The 24,956-nt window shown below is 55.0% G+C and overlaps 2 protein-coding genes across 4 annotated transcripts in view; both read left to right on the top strand.

The window, feature by feature from the left end:
- The first annotated feature begins 2,228 nt into the window (after window positions 1-2,228).
- Window positions 2,229-3,128, top strand: LOC119543869 (proline-rich protein 2-like). The gene has a single exon (XM_037848690.1). It carries the CDS (start codon window positions 2,229-2,231, stop codon window positions 3,126-3,128), a length of 900 nt encoding a protein of 299 aa, XP_037704618.1.
- Window positions 3,129-9,600: 6,472 nt separating this feature from the next.
- PER2 (period circadian regulator 2) overlaps window positions 9,601-24,956 on the top strand; it is a 38,928-nt gene continuing 23,572 nt past the window's right edge. For 2 of the 3 annotated variants that reach the window (XM_037849250.1, XM_037849252.1), the window contains exons 1-6: window positions 9,601-9,725; window positions 16,155-16,406; window positions 16,899-16,961; window positions 17,986-18,140; window positions 22,051-22,172; window positions 23,169-23,370. In XM_037849250.1, coding sequence (XP_037705178.1) covers window positions 16,174-16,406; window positions 16,899-16,961; window positions 17,986-18,140; window positions 22,051-22,172; window positions 23,169-23,370 — 775 coding nt within the window. In that variant the 5' untranslated portion in view covers window positions 9,601-9,725; window positions 16,155-16,173. Of the gene's footprint in view, window positions 9,726-15,832; window positions 16,407-16,898; window positions 16,962-17,985; window positions 18,141-22,050; window positions 22,173-23,168; window positions 23,371-24,956 lie in introns of all 3 variants that reach the window. The other variant, XM_037849251.1, reaches the window with a different exon arrangement.

Below are 24,956 nucleotides of genomic sequence, written 5' to 3'. Positions count from 1 at the left end.
CGGGGCCACACCTCCATGGAAATTATCCAATGAAAGATCTCGCCCTCAGTTGAGTGATCACACCTCCATGGAAACATTCAATCAAAAATCTCCAACCCAATCAACACCAATATATTTCCTGCCCACACAAGATTGCATCAAAGATAATGGCATTTTGGGGGACATAATACATTCAAACTGGCACAGGTGGTGTATGGGAAAAATAACAATTAATGCAAACTAAGGTCTACAGTTAACAGTAACACTGTAATATTCTTTCATTCATTGTAACAAAGGCACTATAGCAAAACTAAATGTCAGTAACAGGGCAATATAAGGCAGGGGTATGGGATTTTTTTTTTTTTCCAGAAGAAATGGGAATGTTCTCATATTGATTGTGGAGGTGAATGCATCATTATGTGATTATACCAGAAGCCATCAATTGTACACTTAGGATGGATTATATGGTGTGTGAATAAAACTGGCTTTTTTTTTTTTTAAAAAAAAAAAGGGGGGGAAAAGAAAGAAAAAAATCTGGGTGAGGAAGAGAGCACGGGAATTAGCAAGCCCCTGCCCTGGTTGGTTTGTACAAGCAAAACAGAGTGGGGCCCCAGGGGGAAAACACTCCTTCCCTCCACCCAGATGAACCACATTGCTAGAATGTTCAATGTGGTTGTAAATATAAGACACAAACTTTCACCAACACAGTTACTTCTTTCTTTTTCTTTCACACTTATACCCATACCCATCGTTTTATTTTTACCTTTCTGTAGCATTTTGTCCTGGCATGACTCTAAAAAGCCCCAACCATTGGCTATGTGCAATCTCTTCTGAGAGCTCCTGGCTCTGATTTTAGCTGTTTGGTCTCCTTCAGTCCAATTGTCTTTTTTTTTTTTTTTTTTTTCCTTAGTCCAATTGTCTTTTATGGTTTATTTGCTTGTTTTAGCATCTGTGCCGGTTTGGATGTACTATGTCCCCCAAAATGCCGTCTTCTTTGATGCAGTCTTGTGGGGGCAGATGTATTACTGTTGATTAGATTAGAATCCTTTGATTCAGTGTTTCCATGGAGATGTGACTCAATCAACTGAGTGAAATGTCTGATTGAATAATTCCCATGGAGGTGTTAACCTACCATTCAGGGTGGGTGTTAATTGGATCACTGGAGTCATATAAAGGAATTTACAGACAGAATAACCTCAGAGCAGCTAAGAGTGACATTTTGGAGAGCAACTAAGGGTGACATTTTGAAGAGCAGCTGCAGCTAAGAGAGGACAAAACGCCCCAAGAGCAACATTTTGGAGAACGCCATTTGACACACCACTTGGGAGCAAGCGGCTGCCAGCCTCCTGCCTTCCCAGCTAACAGGTTCTCCAGGTGCCACTGGCCTTCCTTCAGGGAAGGTATACTTGTGTTGATGCCCTCGTTTGTACATTTTCATGGCCTTAAGACTGTAACTGTGTAACCAAATAAACCCCCTTTATAAAAGCCCATCCATCTCTGGTGTTTTGCGGTCTGGAAGCAATAGCAAACCGGAACAGCCTCTGACTTTCCCTCAACAAACTATTTTGTTTTATTTAATTTCTGTAAAGGTTTGAGCAATACTTGTAAGCTTTGTAAATTAAGAGATAATTGTAAGCTTTGTAACTTTCCAGCGGCGCTTGTTTGAAGTAGTGTTAACCTCATATTTATATAATTATTAAAGACAAAACCTTAGAAATAAACAGAAGTCAAATAGAAGTAATAACCTGTTAATAAGAATTCAGTACTTTTACTTTTTACTCATCTGGTCCCAGTTGTTTACCTGTATGAACACAGCTGGGTTACAAATCAAACCATTTCAAACTGATGCTAAGCATCCCATTCAAAATTAATTTTTTCTTTTATTATTTCATAGTTTATAACATTTTTAACTATATTTTTCTGATTATAAAAATGATCACATTAGCATATATCTATAAATTTTACATTAATTTTTACACAATGTAAAATATACATTAGGTAACATATATATGTAAATATATAGACTATGTAATAAATGCATATTACAGAATATATGAAGGGTACTGAAAAATATGAGGAAAACCAACATCGCCCATATTCCACGACCCAGAGATAATCACCATGGAAGTTTTGGCCTTCCTCTGCGTTTTTCTTCTGTGGACACGCACACAAACACACTCCCTGTAATAAACAGAGTGTTAACTCACGCACCCCATCTCCAAAGTCAGTCCTTTCATTGTTTTTTTTCCATGAATTGCAAATCCGGACCTCTGGGGCCAATATTCGCCGTGGAGGGCAGGGGTCTCAGGCCCCGCTCGCCCGCTGCTGCCGGTCCTTGCCACCCTCCCGTGGCCGGGAAACAAGCCGTCAGGGAGAGCGCAAGCGCCTCGAGGCCCTCGGGGACCTGCTCCCGGCCTTTGGCCCCGAGGGCTGGGGTCGGCGTGGGGCGAGGGTGTCGAGGCCAGCCCTGCCTCCTGGCTCGCGGCGCTCGACGGGCTCCGCACCCGAAAGTGCTGCGGGAGGCGAGGCCGCGGCAGGCACCTGGCCTTGCGCTGGCCCCAGCGGCTCGCGGGAACCCCGGGGGAGCTCCGCGCCGTCCCGCCGTCCCGCCAGGGCCCGCGCTCGGCAGCCGCCTCGGTGCTGGCGGAGGGCGATATGGCCACGGGGCGCGGGCGTGGTCTGAGCCAGCGCTGGTCCTCCCGGGCGGCGCCCGCCACACACCAGGTCTCAAGAGCCTCTGGGAGGAAACCCCGTTACCGCTTCTCGGGCTGGACTCCAACCGGGGCCCACCACGGCAGACCCCGCCCAGCAGACCCCGCCCACGGCAGACCCCCGCCCAGCAGACCCCGCCCATGGCAGACCCCGCCCACGGCAGACCCCCGCCCAGCAGACCCCGCCCACGGCAGACCCCGCCCACGGCAGACCCCGCCCAGCAGACCCCGCCCACGGCAGGCCCCGCCCAGCAGACCCCGCCCATGGCAGACCCCGCCCACGGCAGACCCCGCCCTGCAGACCCCACCCACAGCAGACCCCGCCCATGGCAGACCCCGCCCACGGCAGACCCCGCCCAGAAGACCCCGCCCATGGCAGACCCCGCCCTGCAGACCCCACCCAGGGCAGACCCCGCCCATGACAGATCCCGCCCATAGCAGACCCCACCCACAGGAGGCCCCGCCCATGGCAGACCCCACCCACAGGAGACCCCGCCCAGCAGACCCCACCCACAGGAGACCCCACCCATGGCAGACCCCGCCCGGCAGACCCCACCCACGGCAGACCCCGCCCACAACAGACCCCACCCACGGTAGGCTCCACCCACAGGAGACCCCACCCACGGCAGACCCCACCTACGGCAGACCCCGCCCATGGCAAGCCCCGCCCAGCAGACCCCCCCACAGGAGACCCCGCCCACGGCAGGCCCCGGAAACAGGAAGCTTCCACGACCTTGAGAAATAGCTTATAATGAACACGTTACTGAGGTTACTTGGTAACAACAGCTCCTTTCAAAATCTTCTAAGTGAAAGAGTTTGGGAAGATGGTCTTCCCGGGTGTTGAACTTTGGGAGACCCATTTGTCCACAACTGAGAGATCCGGACTCTGTCTTCCGAGGAAGCGCGTGGGTGGGCCACGCGGGCCGGAGCCCAGCTGGGGAGGGGGTCGCTTCTCCTCTCACGCGTGTGGCCTCCAGAGGCGTCACCTCTTTCCCGAGGAGGTCACACGAGTAGCTTCAAGCTGGCCGTGGGGGGGGGTGTATTGTATATTACATAACAGAAATCAGCAAATGCTACAAATCTTTTTTTTTCCCCGGAGAGCTGGTGTTAAATGTTTCCCAGCCCCTGTGAGTCCTAACTCCGCTCTGCAGTGGATCCTCCCCCCCGAGACCCTCCAGCCCCGTGCAGAGCCCCACTCTCCGTAGTTTCCTGCAGGTCCCGCAGGGACACGGGAGCCAGGCCCGCCGTTCCTTTGGTGTCTAGGCTGGATCTCGCCACAGAGACTTATGTCCCCCTGCCTTGCCCACGCTCTGCAGCTCGTCACAATTAACCACAGGTGGGAGCTTCAGTAATTGTGATGCTGCTGCACAGGAGGTTGTTATCAGGGCTTGGAAAATTATTTTCTAAGAGCCCACAGAGTAAATAATTTTGTCTTTGTAGGCCGTGTATGAGCTCTATAGCATATTCTCTTTTTCCCTCCCATATGAAAGAGGCCAGGCTGAAGTTTGCTGACCCCTGGTTATTACAGTCCCACTGGCCACTAGGAATGGGGACCCTGTGGCTTTGAGACAGGTGGCAGTTCAAGTCCAAATTCAAACCCTGAGGGTCTGCTTTCTAGAAGCATTTCAATGTCAACTATCTTCTTTTAGGATCCCCAGAAAACAGAGCATGAGGACAGGCTTAAGAAGTGCTTTCTTGGAGGTGCAATCCCAGAGGAGCGAGACAGGAGAAAAGGCCAGGTGCTGGGAACCCGCTTCCTGATGAGCCACGGGGGGGGGGGTGGTGAGCCAGCTGCCCAGAGGCCTCCTGTGCTCGGCCACACGGGACTGCTCGGGACAGGCTGAATGGAAAATTGTGCCTTGGAAGAGTCCGCCGCAGGTGAAGGGAGAGGGCGTTCATCTGCTGGCTCTCTCCTGCTTCCTGACCCCCACCACTGCTCGAGCACCAGTTCTGCTCCGCAAGGTCCTCGGAGCAGACCTGCTACACTGACCTTTCTTGGGCCATTGGTGACAGCCACCTGAGCAACCATGTCCAGCACAACTGGGGAGGTCTGAGACCCCTCCACCCCCCAGCACAAGGGGTCTCCTGTTTTCCCTCCTCCCGCTCGTAGGGCTCAGTCAGTTGAGGAGGGGCTGGGGGACAGATGCCCAAGATGTGTCTCTCCCCAAGCTTCTTCTACATGGACCCAACGCATGCTCCAGCACTACCCCAGGCCATCAGGAGACCTGTCACCACCCCCAGGCGCGATGACTCCCACCCTAAGCCAACAGAAGTGAAACCCTTTTTTGGTAACCCTTTTTTGTTACCAAAAAGCGCTGGTCTTGGGACAAGTGGTGGTCAGGGTTTTACTTGCTGGCTGGCCACACACTGGCTCAGCGGGGAGGCAGACAAAGTCCGCGCTCGATGCCCCTCCCTCTCGCTCACCTGCACACTCTCCCCACCTGGAGGCTCCCCATGTGACTTGGCTGGCGAGGTGCTCCCCGTATCTCCTGACTTCCTCTAAATCCATAAAACCTCATGGGGGTGGGAATGGCTGGGGGGCACAAGTCCCTCTTGGGCTTGTCCAGCCAGCCAGGCCAGCCAGGCCCGGCTCCTTACACCTGTCTTGAGGATGACGAGAGCTTAGAGGGGCCCTGTGCCTTCTGCCTGATTCCTGGCCTGGAAGTTTTTCCTCCAGCGAACTTTGGTTTATGCCTCATTGGTGTCACTAACAAAATTTGTCCTTACCTTCTGGCTGCCCCTTGGTGTCCAACATGGAAAAACCACCACGCGGTCATTACCTTCCCACTCCCACGCCCCTCGCTCCCCAAAATGCATGGCTCTCATTTCGGTTAAATCCCTGGGTTTTCTTGTAATGCTCTTGTGACGAGGAAGCTTGAGGATTTAATCCTTTCTCAAGTGACGTGATTACAGATAGTTTCTTGGATGCAGTTAAAATCATGCCTTTAATATGTAAACTGACAATAAGAGAAGTCAGTTGGGTACATATTTACTACTGGATGGCTAGCAATAAAGAGACACAGCATCCAGGAGGCAGAATCTTGGGTCACTGCTTTTTAAATTCATTTCTATGTTCGTTTTAAAATACAATAATGAAGCAAGCAAATCTATACAGAGCATTGTATCACAGAGACAAAGCTAAGGGAGTTTAAATTATTTACAGATCTGCAAAAAAAAAAAGATTTATTGTGGGGGTATTTTAAAATAATAATAATTACCATGGATTAAAAGCTCACTGGACCCATTGATGATAAAAAAAAAAATTCTCAGCTAAATGTAATAGGAGGGAATTTTCTTTATATGATAAAGGATGTCTACAAAAAACCAAACACCTAAGGCTAATATCATGCTTAGTGGTGGAAGACTGGGAATAAAGCCTTCTAGAAGCACGGAAGTTTGCTCTCGTCACTGACCTGCTGGTTCCAGCAGAGTGTAAGTATTTTGGTGTGAGGTTGTCTTTTGCCAAAAGACCAACAAAAAGGTAGACACCAGCCTTCTAGGCTGGATAGCTTTGTGCAAAGACACTCCGGTTCTTTTCCACAGTGTCTGCCCCAGGGTGAGGTGAAGTAAGACTGGGGCTGCACATCCATCGTCAGTGTTTCAATTTTGTGACTTCTTGCGGGAAGACTGATGAGCACAAACACACACACAGGCACACACATGCACACACGCACACGCCTCCCAAAATGTGGATCTACATTTAGTTTTAAAAGCCACCCTTCTCAGTAGGTGGATATTCTTTACAGTGGTCCTGAGGGAGACACCTGCCCAGGGTCCTTCCCCATCACTGGGGGCAGGTGGGTCCTTCTTTCCCAGACACAGCCACCCGAGCTCTGAGGTCCACCTCCAGAGGCTCTCCCTGCCAGGAGCTGCCACTCTGCCAAGCCTGGGGCAGGGGGTCTGAGTGGCCCTGGGCCAGCATCAGGTGTGAGGAGGGGGAGTGAGGGTCAGACACCTACATCTCCCATGATGGGGTGTCCCTAAACCCGGAAGGGGGCCAGAAATCATGACAGTGTCTCCTCCATCTCCTTAGAGAGGACTTTCATTGTTGCCACCCCCCATTCTCTTCCTAGCCTGCTATTCTTTGCTTTCACAGCTCAACCCCCAGCTGTTGACCCCCCTCAAACTGTGTGGTGGCCAGCACAGAACCTGGTACATGGTTGCTGCCCGGTACAGCAGCCGGCTGAGTGCGTGAGCAAATGTGAGAGCCAGTGTGTTGCCTGGCAAGGCCTGGGGGCCTGGGCACCGAGGGGCCCCCAGGCAGCGTGTGGGCAGGGGTGGGCGGGGCCAACTGGGGCCAGGTCCATGGTGGAATGGGCAGGCGGGAGTGGGCTGCACAGAGGCGTAGCTGCCTTTAGCTGGGAGGCCAGCTTCTCCCACTGACAGCACTGCCCTGGCAGCTGGGGACCCTGATTCACCCTAAATACCCTAAACCAGCTGCTGAAGGGCTGGCTACCTTCTTACCAGCCTGGCTCCCCCAGTGCCAACAGCAATTTCCCTGTCCAAGAGCTCTGTGCTGGGGAGACAGCTGGTCCCAAAGCATTTCCAGGTTGGTGTAGGCTGGTTGGGAAAGGATGTGTTCCCCTTCTGCCTCCAATCTGACTTCCCCAAAACACACACACACACACATGCACATGCTCACTACAGAGGCTCAGCAAGGGGCATTGCTGGGCTCGGCCCTGTTCCTGGGGTTCGTGCCCTGCCGCATTCTCCGTTTGGAGCTGGGATGCAGATCCCCGGCCAGGTCTATCCTGCTCTCCCGGGACTGACACCCCATCTTAGAGCAAAATCGCCTTATCCTGCCAAACCTGCCTTATCACCCCTTCCATATCACAAAACTCCCTACAAGCAGGGACCCAATGAGATGTTTTTTGTGTGCCCCCCAATGTCCAAGTGTCAACAAATATTTGTGGAGTGAAGGAAAGTCTCCAAAAACCAGAAAGAATGAATGAGCTGTTTGTGTCCTTGAAATAGATTAGATTCTAAAGAGTCCTAGAAGCCCATGATGTTTGATAGTTTCCAAAATAAATTATTTCAATACCTTTCTACCAAATCCTACCAGAATTATTGGTGGAAATAGAAAAGGCTAAATTTAGGGAAGAAATGTTTAGGAAATGATTAGGCTGCAAGCTGAATGTGGAGCAGGACCAGGAAAAAGCTGAGCATGAAGGAGAATCTCTGTGAGGTGTGCCAGCTGCCTGTTTGCTCTGCTTTCCAGAACAATGGATCTTACTATTGACGTCAATGTACGTGAAGAGACAAAAGGGCCTTTGGGTGTGTGCAGGGTGCAGCTGGGCCTGGATTTGCTTGGCATTTGTCTGTGAGTGTTAGGGAGAGAGGGTGGGGAGAGCATCCGAGGTGTCAGTGTCAGGAAAACGAGGAGGGGCTACCTTCTCTGCCTGGGGGCCCCACAGCAGGCCTTCCAGGGTTCTCCTTGGCAGGACTGTACCTATGACCTGGGTATCTGCCCCGGTTTGCATCTGCGTCCAGAGAAGCTGCACACACACCTTGTGAAGGAGAGGAAGAGAAGTTGCTCACACAGCTTCTTAATGTGGGTGAGCCGGCTTTGGAAACTAGTAGCCCAGTTTGCCTGCAGGCCACGATTCATAGCTTTCCTTCCCTGTTCCCCAGGAGAGGCCGAGAAGAAAGGGAAGTGTGGGGGGAGCCACTGCGGAGGGGGGCTTTTTGGACCAACCCAGTGCCCCCGTCAGCCCTTCAGAGCCCAGGAGCCCTGCCTCCGTCATCAGGCCCTGGCTGCCCCAGATTCCCATGGAGCCTACGGGCTATCTCCTGTCCCCAAGTCCTGGCCCTTTCCCAGGCTGGGGGGTGGGTTTAGGGGGAGAGCTACTCTCTACCCAGACACTTTAGACAGAGGATCTGGGGCTTAACTGGGCCCCAAAGAATGCTTACCGAAAGAGCACATGGCTTCAGCCGAGGTGCACCAGGGCCCAGGACTGCCACCCCGGAGACCCCGCCACCCCTGGCTCGTGTGTCTCAGTGTCCGGCAGCTCTGGAAAGCCCCTCTTTTCCCATCTCCTGTCCCATCCTATCATCCTCAAGTGCTGCCTCCTCCATCAAGCCTCTGGGGATAACACTGGCCCCCTTTAATTAATTTATAACGCATGGTGCCCAATTGAGTATTTGCAGAAAAGTGTCCTTTTCCGGAGCCGGTCCTGTTTCCCTGATGATGCTGTTTGGGGCAGACAAGGACAACATCCTTGATTTCTTTTGTATCTCTCCATGGTAACAATGGTCCTACTTCCCGAGCCAAAAATTGCGACACATGCTTTCAAAACCAAGAAAGGGCCTTGGAAGCAGAGCGTCCTGGAAGGTCTGGGACAAGCTCCGACCGCGGGCACCTGGGAGCCCTGGCGCCTTCCCCTGGGCGGCCTCGGCGACAGGCCCTGAACGAATGAGTAAATGAATGAGTGGGAACGAGCAACTGAAGGATGTCCGTCCCCGAAGGTGGCCGCCTCCCTGGGGCTGGGCTTCGGCGGGGCATCGGCTTCCCAGCCAGGGCCGCGCAGTGCATTCGTCTGCCCAGCCGTCGGTCTCGGTCCCTGGAGCAGACACCCCCCCCCCACACACACACACAGTGGTACGCGCCACTCCGCGCTCCTCGGGCCCGCCGACGCGCCGAGTGTTGAATGGAAAGCGCCGAGGCCGGAAGTGGAAACGACCACTTGAGAGAAGGCGGGGGGGGTCCGAGTGCGTCGCGTCTTCATTGAGAAACCAACGCGATGAACATGGAGTTCCATGTGTGTCTTATGTAAAGAGAGCGACAAACGCCGTAGCCAATGGGCGCGAGGCACTGGCCGGCCCGGCCCCCCGGTATGCAGATGAGGCCGCGTGGCGGCCAATGGCGGGCGCCGGAGGCGGGCCCGGCACGCGCGGTCACATTTTCCACTATGTGACAGCGGCGGGCCGGCGAGTCGGCGGCGGCGGTGCGGGCAGGCGCTGCGCGGCCGGCTGTCGGACGGACTGACGCGGGAACCGACCGACGGGCGGCCGGCGGGCGGAGGACGCACCTCGGCGGTGAGTGGGGGCGCGGCCCGAGCGGGCTCGGCGGGCGCTGGAGCCGGCTGGGCGGACCGCGGTCTTGCAGCCAGCTCGGAGGTTACGTAACCGCCGCCGGAGCGGGCGGGCCCGGGCGGTCTGGGGTCCGCGCTGGGTGCGGGCGGCCGGGGGCATCCAGCTCCCACAGACCACGGAGACGCGAACCCAGAGTTCTCTGCGGTTTGGAAGCGCGTCGGGGTGCGGGCGCGCAGCAGATGCAAACTGTGTTGCTAACATGTATCGAAGACTGAGGTCCTCATTTTGCAGATCAAGTAACTGAAGCCCAGAGAGTTTACGCAGCTTGACCGAGGTCACACAGCTGCTGAGCCACCACCACATTGGGCGGTTGTTCTTTAGGTGATTTTTTTTTTTTTATTAAGTCCCCCTTCCTGCCTCTGGTGGGTACAGTCATGGCAAGGCCAGGGCCACCGTGGGTCAGTGCTCCTGTCCCGGGGAACATGGAGGGTCTCTTGGAGGGGAGGGTGCTGACTTCCTGCTCTGGAGCCAGAGAGTCAAGTCTCAGGTGGGGAGGTGCCCTCAGGAAGAATAACCATGGCTGTTGATGGGGGTGCTGGCCTGTGGGGCTCCACCTGGACAGTCCACGGGGGCCCCGGAGTGGGTGAGCAGAGACAGTAAAGTCCCTGTGCCAAGCCAGACCAGCGAAGCCCAAGGGTGGGGGTCTCCAGCTGATGTTCGCCCCCTTTGCCCATCCTGTATCCATTCCCTCTCCCCTGGCGGGTCTCCACTTTGTGGTGGAGCAGCCCTACCACCCCTCTGGGGTGTACAGAGCAGGGGCCGGGCCGTGGCCTCCTTCCCAGCCAGGAAGGCCAGGGTGACAGATGACGACTCAGTTGCCAGGGTTTCTGTAACCCACACAGCCAGTGTGGAAAGCTGATTCATACTCCCAGAACAACAGAGCCAGGAGGTACACTAGCAGTCATCCTGGGCTTGATGGAGGAGGAAACTGAGGCCTGGACGTGTGCTGGACCTCAGGCCCAGGGTGGGGTCCCCAGGATCTTTCTGTCCTGAGGGTCTCCATCTAGGTCAGGGTGGGCTCCAGAGGTTCTTTGAACCCCTGAAACAGGTGCTGAATCCCAAGTGTGCTGGGACTTGGGAGGAGGGGCCTTTGGCCCTGAGATGTTGAGGACCCCGGCACCATGGTAGAAATCCAGGGCTAATCGCTTTGTGTGCGGTGCATGAGTGAGAGGAGGACAGGGAATCCACTTCGTGTTGTTTTTTAAGTGGAAGCTCCGTGATATGCCACCGGCAGGGCTGGGTGCCGTGGGTGTTCTGCAAGCTGCGTGTTATCTGTCACTGCTACCTCCGTGTGAATCGCTGGTGCCAGCGGGGAGGTGGGAGGCCTGCTGCCAGCCGGCTGGTGCCAGGCAGATCGACTCCCCCCTCCGGACCCCAGTGTCCTCGTCCGTCTGGACAGGCTGTTTCAAGTCCCAGATGTTTGGATTCCTGCAGCCTCCTAAGGTTTTCCCAGACACTCCACAGGACACCAGGCGGCTCTGACAGGTTCTTGCCTTCGTGTCAGATGACGTCCCCCCGTGAGTTCGTGGAGGTGAGGAGGAAATAGGAAAGGGTCCTCTCATTTATTTGTGCTATTTTTCATGTACACTTAACTCTTCAGAAAAATCCTGGTAGGCACGCCTCTGTTTTCAAATGATGAGGTAACTTCACCCGCCCCAAGCAAACCGCACGGCTCCTTGGAATCATCGAGTGGCCAGCGTGCAGTCCACGGAAAGAGCAGACTTCTGACGTAGCTTTAACCTTTTGAAAAATACTTTATTAGGCAAAAGTAACTAGAAATGCACCATTACAGCCATGCAGACGTTCTGGGCCCCTGCCCTGGTGGAAAGCTTGCCTGCCTGTGGACCCAAAAGAAAACCTGAAAGTGTGGGCACGGCCCCTGGTGGGCCCTTCGGGGGTGCTGGGGCTATACCCTAAGTCCCTGAACTTTCCTGTGGGGACTTAGGCTGTCATTGCAGGGATGTGTGCTCTTCTGTACACATTTTTAACAAGTTTGTTACATTGTTTCTGAGTCTAGAGCAAATTAGAAGCAGTGCGGGGGCAGGGCAGGCGGCCCCCGCTGCAGTGATGGGGACGGGGTGAAGGCCACTGCTGGGCAGACAGGCTGGTGGTCCCGGGGCGGGGCAGGCTCCAGACCGCAGCACCCCACCCCGGGGGCCCCTCAAGGTCTCGAAGGGCTCCTCTGTCTTCCTCCGGGGGTGACAGAGAGATCAAGTTCAGTCCACTGCGTTCAGAAGATGTTCTTGAAGAAGCAGTTCTACCCGGAGCGGGTAAAGCTGGCAGATCTCAGTTAGGTAAGAAGCGAACCCCCCGGCTTCCTAGAAATCGCAGTTGCCAGAGCAACCCACTCCCTGAAGCCAGCCAGGAAGCTGACGTCTTTGCATTTTTGCTGTTTTCCAGGCTCATACTTCTACTGTTAAAGGTTTTAGAGAGCAGAGCCCAGGGTACTTAAAGGGGTCCTAATGTGGGCAAGCCGCTGCCCCCACCCCCCGTGGCGCCTTCCCCTCCATGTTTGGCAGCGCCCGCGCAGTTTCCCCGGATCCCCAGCCGTCGCCATGGAAGCACATTTGTGTAGCAGGACAAACATTTTCTCCAGATTATGGCAGTCTGGCCTCAGGGAATTGGCTTTCCTACCAGGAAGCAGCAAACTGGTTACAGTATTTGGAGTTGTAAATACCCCTGGGCTGGCAGACAGAGGACAGGCTGTGTATAAAGCCCGACATCAGCCAGGCCAGGGGCTTCCTGAGGGACCAGGTGCTGGGAGGTCCCGGGATGTCCAGGTTGTGACCTGCATCCAGCCGGGTCCAGGGGATTCGGGACTTTTCTGCGTGGATCCTGTACTTCAGGCTCAAAGCAGCGACGGCCTTAAGCACTGCTTTCTGATTTCCACAGGGAGATGGCTTCCCCCTTAGGCCCAAGAGGGCAGGGGGGCTTTGCCAGCCCTGGTGGTGGCGGTGGAGGGGGGTGCTGGGGCCTGGGCTGTACTTTTGTTCCGGAAAAAAAATAAAATTTTTTTTTTTTTTTTTTTTGCTACTTATTATGGAAAGCATTGATGCATGTGAAAGTAGAGAGCTAGTGTGAGGGACCCCACAGGCCCACCAGCCAGCGGCCACTAGTGTCGGCGTGTCTGGCCTCCCTCCTTCCATGACCACCCCCCCCCCCCCCGTATTCCTATGAAGCAGATCCCAGACGATGACCTCAGCATGGGCAGCACGTCCCAAACGGCCCTCTGTCCAGTCGCGGTGTGGCCGGGTGGCCGGCTCGGGGAGCTGAGCTTCAACTCCTTTCCTTGGGTCTGGAGGTTCTTCCCGGGCAGACAGAGTGGATGGGCATCTGCGAGGGGACAGCCAAGGGGTCTGGGGGTGCAGGAGGTGCAGGCTCATGCCCGGAAGGCTTCCTGGCAACCCTTTTCCCTCCCAGGGTCCCCAGTGGTGGAAGCTCCCCAGGGCCCGAGCGGGCTGCGGGCCCCTTGCCCTGAGCCTCTGCGGAGGCAGGGGACACAGTCCGCTCTGACCGGCCCCTTGGTTTTGCCAACTTGGCAAAGGGAGGTGGCTCCATTAGAGCTGTGGGTGCTAAGGCCGCCTTTTCTGGAACCCATGAAGTTTCTGGTGAGTTTGGTTCCATTTGTTTCTGCCATGCTTGCCTGACCTTCTTTGCAAAAATATTTCTCTTCCAGCTAAGGCAGCCCCGTGGCACCAACAAACCAGATTCCAGCACGTATCTGGGGGCAGAACTGGGGGTAGAACCCAGGCGAGCAGTGAACCCCAAGGCAGTTACATGAATGCAGAGGGGCTTGTTCTGGGGTGTGCTGCCCCCTTCTACAAGAAGTCTTTATTGCCTGGAGTAGGGGCAGCATATGAAATGCAGACCAGAGACGTTTCCTCTGGTGATGGAATCGCTCCCCCTTTATTACCTCATTGCCCCCCAAGCTTTCCTGTAGTGACCAGCAGTGATCATAAAAGCTAGGGTCGGTTGGCACTTACTGCGTGCAGGCACCTTGCAAACATGTTGCATCACTTGGTACCTCCAGGAGGCAGTGCCATTGTTATCTCCATTTTACAGATGCAGAAGCCAAGGCACAGAGAGGTTGAGGAACCTGTCCTGGGTCATACAGCCGGCAGGGGTGGAACCCGCCTGAAACCCAGGCTGCCCAGTAGCTGCCCACCAGCCCCCTGTTGCTCCCTCTGACCCCTGAATCATTCACTCGCAGCAGGAAGGACCCAGAGGTTCCCTGCCAGCCCCGCTGAACAACACTTCCTATCCCCCTTTCCTGCTTGCTTTTCCTCCTTAGTGTTTGTTATTAATATACTATACATGCTGCATTTTATCTTTACTTATTGTGCATTTCCCCGCTAGAGTGTAAGCTCCACAAGGGCAGGAAAGACATCTATTCTGTTCTCTCAAGAGGGCCTGGTGTGGTAAGAGTGGGCCAGTCTCCAGAAACACCCCGAGTGAGTTTAGAACAGTGGAGCCCTTGCCGGCAGAAGTGTTTCCATGGCCCCTGTCACTCGATGACTCGTCCATCTACCTCCCGGGCCCCTCCATGTCAGGGCTGTCGCTCCCTCTTTTTAGTGGGTGCCACCAGAGTGTGGCTGTCCCAGGGTTTCATTCCTTCAGCAACATGCGTCAGGGGCCACGTCAGACCCTGGGGACACGGCGGTGAGCGACGCCAGGCTCCTTCCCTCACCAAGCTGCCGAGCTTCTGTCCTGCAGGGGCTGTGGGGCAGGACACAAATCAGCATGGGGAAAATAAGGGAGAGCAGGGGCATCAGAAGGAAGTGGCTAGGGAAAAGGTTTTGCTGTTTCAATGGGATGGTCAGGAGATTTGGGGGAAGGGCACGGTGGCACGAAGGGGCAGTGGGTGCAAAGTCCCTGAGGCAGGAAGCCCCCCAGGCTGGGGCAGGGGGCAGGGGCTAGTCCTTGAAGGGCCTGGAGACCCTTGTTGACACGGTGACCATGAGGATGGAAGTGTTGGGCAGACACGCTGGAGAGATACAGTTAGCTCCCTGTTGATGGTGCTTTCCAAGTTCCATCATTCCCTGCACCCCGCACACACATCTGTGCGCCCGAGTACGAGCATTTGTGTGGAACAGGTTCCTAGACGTGGGAGGGCTGTGTGGGTGGTAAATGTTGCACGGCACCCCCAAACTTCCCTCCTCAAAGACTTTACCCCACCACAGCACATCATGAGAGGCCCCTTGCCCTCTGTTTCATCAACACTGGATGCAATCTGGTTAATTTGGGGTAACCTGGTGGGCAAAATAATCTCATGATTTGCATTTTCCTGATGGCTAATGAGGTTGAGCATCTTTCCATAAGTTTATGGCCTTTTGTATTTCTTGTACAGGGGATAACTTATTCGTTTAAAGGCTTTGCATTTAGTTTCTCACTTTCCAGCAGTTATTACCTTTCATTCTTTTGACAGAATTAACTAGAACTTCCATAAAATGGTAAATAAGACCAGTAGTAGTAGACGTGCTTGTTGTGTTCTGAGTATAATTGGCTGATGCTGGCGCTTTGTTTTAGGGTCTCTGCAATTTGGGGTGTTGATAAGCTCCAGCTGTCTCAAACCAGAGGATGCTGGTACCCTCTAATTGAAATTTGCCCCTTTGGGCACAAACTTTTCCTCTCAAAACTATGTGTGGGCATCATCTTCTGAAAAATTAATATTGCAGAACAGACATCCAAAACTGCTATAATTTTTCTTCCTTTGTAGGTAACCTGATTATAGCTGGGTGTTAGACTCTCTTCTCATAATTGTTCCTGGATCTTGGGGAGTCTCCCCCTGCCCTCAGCCTGATGTGGGGTCCCCTTTGAGTGCATCTTCTGCTGTGCCTGGCACCAGGATGCACTGGCCCAGGTTTCTGAATAAGGCAGCTCACCCATCCCACCTGGGAGACTTATAAAAATGCATAGTCCCAGGCAGCTTGCCCACCCCATCTGGGAGACTTATGAAAATGCCTATTCCCGGGCAACTCACCCACCCCACTTGGTGAGAGTTATAAAAATGCATATCACCCATTCACTGAGAATCTGTATTTTTCCCAAAGATCCCAGGTGACAGGGAGGCTGGGCCAGGCTGGGAACCAGCACTGGGTGGTGATGGACGATGTTGTCTGGCTGCTGACCGGGCCCCAGGAACATGCCGGGCTGTGGCTGCCGCGTCCCGCCGCCTTCCCATCTCTCGGCCTGTGGGGGCTCAGTGACCAGGAGCAGAGGACTGGCTTGAGGAAGTGACTCCTTGTGATTGCTCCCTACCGGCTGCCGCTGTATTTAGTAACACGTGGAGAGATGGTCAAGTGGGGTGCCCTGCCGACCGCCCCGGTAGTTCCCTGCGCCTGTGAGGCCTGGAAACCTCTCTCTCCTTTCCAGCCTGATTCCAGCGCCCACCATGAAGGCATTCACGGAATTTTCTCCCAGCCCGCGCAGCCCCTCCAAGGAGCCCCCGGGAGCCCCGGCCGGCTGGGCCCCGCTGCCCGAGGACGTCGACATGAGCAGCGGCTGCAGCGGAAACGAAGCCAACGACAGCTGCTCGGCGGGGCGGGCCTCGCGGGGCAGCGACGGCGACAGCGACGGGGCCGGGAAGGAGCTGCGGATGCTGGTGGAGCCACCGCTGGGCCAGAGGTGGGGACCCGGGGACCGCGGGCCGGGCCAGGTGGGCGCTCAGGTGCCTGCTGATCTGAGCGCTTCTGGAACCTTTAAATCACGAGCACCTCGTTTTCCAAGATTTTTGAAAACCTCATTAACTCAGAACAGCTAATTTACCAGGGTCCCTGCTTTCTTAACGAAGCTGCTGTTGATTTTGAGAATCCGATTGCCGACAGACAGCTGCTTAATGGGCATAAAGAGATCTTGGGGGGCAGTCGTGTCAGGTAACCCTGATGACAGCAAGGTGGTTTATAGAAAACGGTTTTGCTTCTTCAGACTTCAGTTTCCATCTCCCTCGACTTAGTTTCTCTGAAATGGGAGAGCTTTATGTTCCAGTTTTATTGTAACCTTGTATTCTTTATAAGAATTGTCCTAACCTTCCCTGTCATCCCTGGTTGGGCAGAGGGGGCATGGAGCAAATGCAACACATGTCCTTCGGAGTTTCACTGTTTCTTTTTGTGCTCGCAGCCCAGATGCCTTCAGCCTGGTGATGGGGAAGTCCGCGCACAACCCCTCTACGAGCGGCTGCAGGTGAGAGGCGCCCAGGGACGCCCTCAGTTTACAGTCCTTAGAGGAGTGGCAGCATGTGTTGTTGGAGGGGTTTTCTGGGGTGGTGTGACTGTCCTCAAGCATCTACTGAAACCTGGCTGTCCCCTTCGGGAACCCATGGGCGCCCTGGCCTTTCAGTCACGGGCTGGGTCCTTCACCATCCACGTCCCCCCCTCCAGCATCCGCCTCGCCTCCTCGGCCCCTCTCCTCCCAGCTCTACTCTCAACAGACTTCGTCTGAGTCTTAGACATGTTCATCGAGAACATTCCTCACCCTTCTGGGTATTTGTAACAAAAACCCTCGGACATTTTCTGGAGCAAAGTCCAGCCCTTGATCCCGGGCATCTGAGCTCTTCAGAGTCGCCTCCGAGACCTCTGTTTCCCATCAGCTCTGCACCCTCCCACCCAAAGAGCCCTCTCTGCCTCAGCACGTACCCCGCCCCGTCTCCCTCCCAGCTGTCAGAATCCTGGAGCTTGAAGGCACTGCTCAGACTCCCCCTCTCCTCTCCGAGGTCTTCCCGCTCTCCTCATTCCCACTGTGTACAGGTGGCCGTGTCACCATCCTCTGTTCTGTATCCACTCAGCCCTTTCCTGTCGGGGTGGGGAGGGAAGGCTCAGCCCACAAGGCAGCTGCTCAGCCAGATGCCAGCGGGCCACCCGGCAGCCCTTCCTGGCCAAAGCCCGCTCCAATCCCGGGGGAGGAAGAGCCCACAGGAGGGATGGCTCCCGGACCAGAGCCGTGATTCTTAACCGGGGCCACGCTGCCCCCAGGAGACACTTGGCAGGTGGAGACACTTCTGGTCGTTTCAGCTCGTGGCGTGCTGCTGGCACCGGGTGGGTCGGGGGCCGGGGATGCAGCTCAGCATCCTGCCTTGCACCCCGAGGAGTCACCCGGCCTCCAGTGTCCACAGTGCTGTGGATGAGGGACCCGGAATTAGAGGCAGGCGCCTTCCAAAAAGGGCCCTTAGCAAGCTGGCATCTGACCGCCAATTTCTTTCACTCCACAGCAGTGAACAGTCTGCCAAAGCAGACACACATAAAGAATTGATAAAAACGCTGAAGGAGCTGAAGGTCCATCTCCCTGCAGACAAGAAGGCCACGGGGAAAGCCAGCACGTTGGCAACCTTAAAGTACGCCCTGAGGAGCGTGAAGCAGGTGAAAGGTATGGACGCCTGTGCGTTTCCCCCAAACCTGTAAGGAGGTGTCATGTCCCCCTGAAATTACACCTCACTGTGTTGACTTTCTAAAACTCAATCCACAAATAGATGGAAATTCTAAGCTGCAATGGATCGGAAACCTCAGTTAGCTGAAAGTTTTCTATTGCTCTTGATTTTTAGAAGTGGGGGATAAAAACAAGTAAAAAACCAACTGCTAAAAGAAATCTGGTCACAGCCTAAAATGTTTGTGCTGAGGCCTGGGCCTGGGTCACGTCAGGGGACAGTCTTTCTCCTGGGTTCTCGGCAAGAGAGTCGATGTTTGGGACGGTGACCTGGAAGCCAGAAGAGGTCACCCTGAACTGGTCAGTTCCCTGCGGCAGGCAGAAAGCAGAACATCCTGCAGCATGTAGCTGAGGACTTGCCCCACGTTTAAAAAAACAACGGAAACAAGATGCAAGAGTGTTGAGGGTGTCACCGTGTCCTATCCCTAAAGCGTCATCGTCCTAGAGCTTCTCCAGTCGAGGCTTCAGGCAGTTCTTTCCTCGTTTCTCGGACAGGGCGTGAACTCCCGTCGTGGTGGACGTTTCAGCCAGAGAGGAGGGCCCGCAGGGCAGAGCGGTTATGGGACTCCTGTGCCGGGTTCTCCACACACGTGGACGGACGTTCGGGGTCTTACCATTAGATGGCAAAATACGAAAGGGCTTTTAGGGCCAGTCAGCAAAGACAATTATCTGAAAATGCACATGCAGAACTCTTCACAGATTCAGGGAAGGAATCTCTGAACACTGCTATTCCGACTGCTAACCCTGCCGGAACGGAATAGACTCGAAATGGGTTGGCTTTTACCATGGGGATTTATTAGGTTACAAATTTACATTTCTAAGGCCATGTAAACGTCCCAGTGAAGGCATCAACAAGACAATGCCTTCTGTGAAGAAAGGCCACTGCCATCCAGGGTTCCTCTGTCAGATAGCAAAGCACACGGCCGGTGGCTGCTGGTTCTCGCCCGGGTTTTGTTGCTCTCAGCTCCTGGCTTCAGTGGCTCTCAGCTCCTCCGGGGGCTTTCCTCTAAGCTTCTCTGGGTTTTTCTGTCTCTGCGTGTTTCTGGAGTTTTTCTGTCCTTCTTTCTTTCATAAAGGACTCTAGTAAAATGGATTAAGACCGACCTTGAATTGGGTGGGTCACACCTTAACTGAAACAACCTAATCAAAAGGCCCCACTCACCATAGGCCTGCACCGATTAGGTTGGATTAAAAGAACGTGGCCTTTTCTGGGTGCATAACAGCTCCAAACCAGCACAACCCCCAAGACCAGATATTCACATCATGAAGATCAGACGCTTGACTTATCAGCAAACCAGCCAGCCCCTTCAATGCCATCTGAGATGAGTTCAACTTCCTTCCATTGCTCCTGTAACTGGACTTTCCCCGGGCGCCCGCCCATCCCCTGGGTCTCAGGTCCTGCCTGCCCCTGTGTCCGGGCCTGGCAGGGTGGAGGCTCCCCCTCTCCGGACAGCTGGAAGTGCTGAGCCATGTGCAGCCACCTGCTGCTGTCGGGCCACTGACCCCGGGCTTAGCGGACGGTCCGTGCGGCCGTGCCTTTCCATCCATTGCTGGGAACAGGGACGTGAGCCCCAGTGTTTCAGGCAAACAGCAGACATCTCGGAGGACAGACAAATACACACCCGGCTGACAAGTGCTGCGGGTGCAGACGCACCCTCTTTTCACCGCAGTGGAAACCACAGCTGCTGAACGCTGAGGACTCTCCCGGTTGTCTCAGCCTCTGACAAGCAGGCAGAGACCCGAGGAAAGAACCCATCGCCTTAGAAACCCAGACACCACCCCTTGGAAGCATGCCCACCTGTATTTACTAGCAACACACAAGCTTGACGTGCTGGTGGATGGTGCATCTTAAAACACACGTGTAAAGAGGAAAACCTTAAAGGCTGACCTGAAGATGACACAGCAGCCTTGTCCTCGTATCATTAGCTGCTGTCTCAACACACAGCTTACGGTCGCCAGCAGTCTGGATATAAGTCTGTTCTTTGATTTGTCTCCGTATTTTTAAAAACGTCTGGTCAACCTGGTGCTGGGAGCAACCAGGCCACTGGTGCCAGGCCCTCATGGTCTGGCCGAGGGCTCATGCCGGGTGCAGGGGTCACAGTGCTGTGGGCTGGTGGCGCTGGCATCAGTAGGGATTCTTTTCAGCTGTGCTTTCTCTGCAGGTGCCACTCCACGCGGTGGTCTGGTTAGTGAGGGGGTTGCAGTCAAAAGGGGAGCCCCCGCCCCTGTGGTGCTCACACTGTGAGCCAGGTGGCCCTCGGAAGGGGGGTGCTATGAGGACCCCCGCCCTGCAGGCCGCCTGCCCACCCCTTCTCGGAGACCCCTGGAGTGTCTGAATGCCAAGCGGGGATTTGTCCAGTGCCCCTGGAGCGACACCCCACGCGCCACACATCTGAGACGGTCTCCATTCTGGGAAGGAGGCGGTGGACGGTCTGCTCTGCTGTCGGCGGCGATGTCCGTTTGGCAGTTCATTTTCAGCATCCACAGGAACTCCCAAACTCTGAGATGGTGTTTCCTACCCATTCCAGCCGTTCATTCCTTGCTTTGAGAGTATATTCAAAAACCCACTAGCTTCAGAAGTTTCCAGAGCTGGTGCAGCCTAGACCTGCGTTCAAAGGTGTCACCTCCGCCTTGCGGGGAGGGCATGCTGGGCAGGGCCCGGTCCTGCTGCATTGAGGCTGGACCTGGACAGGCCCCGAGAGGTGGGCCAGCTGTGTTCCGTGGGCCCCCAGGACCTCGACGCCCAGAGCCCCCTCTGGCAGGCCAGGATGCGGAGCTCAGACTGACTGGCCTCACCTGCGGGCTCTGTTCTGAACCATTTATCTCAAGGTGGTTTCTTGTACCAGTCGATTCCGTCTGGAGGGGAGTGAGTCTGCCAAGGCACCGAGCAGTCCTGTGTAAAATACCTTTGCCACCTATTCCGGTTTGCTGATGCTGCCATTATGTAAAACACCAGAAATGGATTGGCTCTTATAAAGGGGGTTTATTTGGTCACAAAGTTCCAGTCTCAAGGCCATAAAGCGTCCTAGGTAAGGCATCTGCAGTTGGGTACCTTCACTGGAGGATGGCCATTGGCATCTGGAAAACCTCTGTTAGCTGGGAAGGCACATGGCTGGCATCTGCTTGCCCACAGGTTGCGTTTCAAAATGTCATTCTCCAAAATGTCTCTGTGTCAGCTTCTCGGGGCAAACTCTAGGCTAGTACCTCCAAAGCATCAGCAGAACTCTGCTTTCAATGGCCGTCTTCAAAATGTCTTTGTAAGTTGCTGCAGCTCTTCTACAAAACGTCACTCTCAGTTGCTCTGAGTTCCCTCTGTCTGTCAGCTCATTTTTATGGCCCCAGTGATTTAATTCAGACCCACCTCGAATGGGTGGGGTAACACCTCCATGGAAATCATCCAATCAAAGGTCTTGCCTACAGTTGACTGAGTCACGTCTCCATGGAAACAATCAATAGGTTCCAACCTAATCAACACTAATACATTTACCCCCACAAGATTGTATCAAAGAACATGGAATTTGGGGGACAAAATACATCCAAACCAGCACACCACCCCATCCTTACAGGTCCTTTTGGAGCAAGTGAGCTCTGCGACTGTATTACCCTCAAGTAATTTATCATTTAAAAAGTTCTGTAATCAAAGCTCTTCTGATTTTTCAGCGAAGAACAATCCTAATTTCTGTTTGTTCATCTTGCCTTCCATTTTTCTGCACTCCAGTCTCTGTGTGCCCCAGGAACAGAGTATCTGTGTCCCACTTTTTCATTTAAAAAATGAATAACACTCGACAGTAATTAAAGTTTTCCGTCATTCCCTTGGCTTCACACGCTAAAGGTCAGCTTGTTTCTCATGCAGCGAATGAGGAGTACTACCAGCTGTTAATGTCCGGTGAGCACTGTCCCTCCGGCCTCGCCGTGCCCTCCTGCACGGTAGAAGAGATCGAGAACGTTGCCTCTGAGTACATTGTGAAGAATGGGGTGAGTGTCCTACATTGAGTCCCCCCCCCCAGCTTTATGTGCAAATGGAACGAATTCCTCATCCAGGGAAGCCTCTGCCTCCAGAGGCTTCACAGCAGGAAACTGTGGAGGTTCAGGAGATGAGTTCGTACCTTTAAAAAAAAGAGTGAATCAGTTATTCTGGAAGTAGCAGGCCTGTTCTGGATTTCTGCCCCTCTTCTGTGAAACCACTCCTGGTCCCCTGGCGGGCTCCGCCCCTGCCCTGGCGAGCTGCTGGGGTCCGGTTTCCGTGCCCCCCCACAGGGTCAGGAAGCAGGCTCGGGGACCCCGCTCACTCACCGGGGGCTGCAGGTCATGAGTGGGGGGCGCAGATCTGGACCGAGTGATGAGACTCCAGAGCTCCCGCATTCGTCACTCCACCTGCCGTTTGAGGCAGGGCCCCTTGGTGGTCCGGGGTGCAGTGAGCCTCCCTTCCCCTCTGGCCCGAGACCCTCATCAGTGAGAACTGACATGAGGTCCAGGCGGGGCAGGCCGGCCTGGGGAATGCGGCTTTGAGCCTGTGTCCCAGTGGGGGTCCTACGTCCTTCCCCGCCCCCCTCTCAGCACCCCCCACCAGCCTTCAGAGACGTGACCCCCAGGGAGCCCACCGCGCTGAGCTCGGGCTGACCCAAGGCCTCCTGCCTCCCGGGAGAGGGGCTGGTGGAAGTTGGTATGTGAGGGGCCCTGGTGGGCAGAGGGGGACTCCCCTCCTGCCTCCAGAGTCACCCCAACCTAGACGCCAGGAGCTGTGCCCAAGCGACGGGTGATCAGGCCCCTGCCAAGAACTCAGACACCAGGGATTTGTATTACGTCCGTGGGACCCTTTTTTCAAGTAATACTTTTCAAACATCCTGGTCGCTCCACTATTTGCCCTGCTGCTCCCGACCAGGCAGCCTGCCCGAGCCTGAGTCCTGAGGGAGACTGAAATGTCCAGTCCTCTCCTGACCGTGGTCACCACATTCGGTTCTTCGCGTCTAGGAGATGTTTGCCGTGGCCGTGGCCGTGGCCACTGGGAAGATTCTGTACATCTCCAACCAAGTTGTGTCCATGTTTCACTGCAAGAAGGACACCTTCACGGATGCCAAGTTCGTGGAGTTCCTGGCACCTCACGATGTCGGCGTGTTCCACAGCTCCACCACCCCGCGCAAGCTTCCCTCGTGGGGCACCTGCCGCGGCGTGGGTAAGGTCTCCCCACTGGCCGGGCCCTTCCCAGCCGTGCAGATGCATTGTCCACCTCCACGGCCAGCCTGGGGTTAGTGGGGGCTTCCCGGTGGGCGCCCCGCAGGCCTGGTGCTTGCTCCCTGCCTCCCCTCTGCTGAGAGACCCCACACCGAGCCCATCCAAACAGGCCCTCAGCCATCCTCTCTGACAGACACCCCCAAAAAGGTACTTTCTCTTGAGAATAAACTTAGAGGAAAATAAAGCCTCTGCATACATTTCAGAGAGGGAAAAATGTTGCAGGAGATTTCAGGAAATGTTAGGCACTTTAGAAGGAGTTTGTTCTGGAATGTGGGGCTCTTGCTGTGACTGGGAAGAGTGGGAAGGAGGGAGTCGGGGTGTGAGCTGGGAGCCCCATCTTCTGGCAGGCGTGTCCCCCTTTGTGACCTTGGGCTGCAGTGAGCGGCCCGCCGTGTTTCAGGTGCCTTCTGGCATCTTCTGGCCTTGGCGGAGGCTGGTTTTGAGCGTAGGGCATGTGGTCCTCCCCAGGCTCCTCCAGCTGGTGGGTGGCCTCGTGCTGGATGGCAGCAGGGCTCACGCGCCTTTCACTCGTGCACTAACCTTTGCACATCCCCGTCCTTCATCTCCAGCCAGACAGGGAAGGTTTTGAGTCCGACACAGCTCGGATGCACTACCAGCACCTGGTGCAGCCTGCAAGATAAGCAGGTGCAGGGGTAGGGGGAGGTGGCCAGAGGTCAGGCACATCCCAGCCAAAGCACAGCTGGGGGCCCGGGCCCCAGGTACTGCAGCCCCTCCATGCCTTCAATGACCAGGGCCCACCAGCAAAAACTCCCTTCTAAAGGGTAAGTCCTGCAGCCCCTACCTGCACAGTGCACCTGAATCTGTAGCCCTTTGTGGAGCTTTGGTGGGTGCCAGCTGAACGGCACCTGTGGAGCCAGGAGAGGCGAAAGGGGAGCCAACTGGGCAGGGGAGTGCCCAGGATGAATGAGGCCTGTGCGCGTTTGCTCAGGGCCAGCCCTGGCTGTGCCACCAGAGCATCCACTGCACCATCTTCAGCACGCAAGTCGGCACCTCGGCCCCTCACTTGTGTCTGCCTCCTGGCTTAGAGCTGCTGGCAGCTCGAGTACCTCCGTGTGCTGCTTGTCTCCCCATCTTCTCCCCATGAGGGTCAGGGAAAGACTGCTGTCCCCTCCTTGTCCACCACCGAGCGACAGCTGCCCCTTCTGACACTGAGCGGCTGGTGACCACGTGTGGAGCTGTGTCCAGGCTGAATTGTACAAGACAGCGTAGCTCGCTTCTGGTTCCTGATAGAATGCCGTCTGCTTTCTCCCCAAATTTCGACACACACGTGTCTAGCCAGATCGTTAGTTTGTGACCGGGGCTCCGCAGCCCTGCAGTCAACATCAGGTCACCACGCAGGAGGGCCCGTGTGTTCACAGCACGGACGGGCTGGAAGTGCCACCCAGGGACAGTTAGAGCCCGAGTTCTCTCCAAATGAATCTGGAGGGCCAGGTGACTTCTCAGGGGGCTTGCTTGTAATTTTATATCATTTTCTATAACTAGTAATTGTCTGCTACCCTCATTTCT

This window comes from Choloepus didactylus, chromosome 9 (assembly GCF_015220235.1).
Source record: "Choloepus didactylus isolate mChoDid1 chromosome 9, mChoDid1.pri, whole genome shotgun sequence".
Lineage (NCBI taxonomy): Eukaryota > Metazoa > Chordata > Mammalia > Pilosa > Megalonychidae > Choloepus > Choloepus didactylus.
Note: the sequence above shows the minus strand (reverse complement) of the source record. Positions and strands in the feature narration are given on the sequence as shown.

Excerpts from the sequence above, each read along its gene's own strand:
- LOC119543869 (XM_037848690.1), top strand. The coding sequence starts at position 2,229 with ATGAATTGCAAATCCGGACCTCTGGGGCCAATATTCGCCGTGGAGGGC.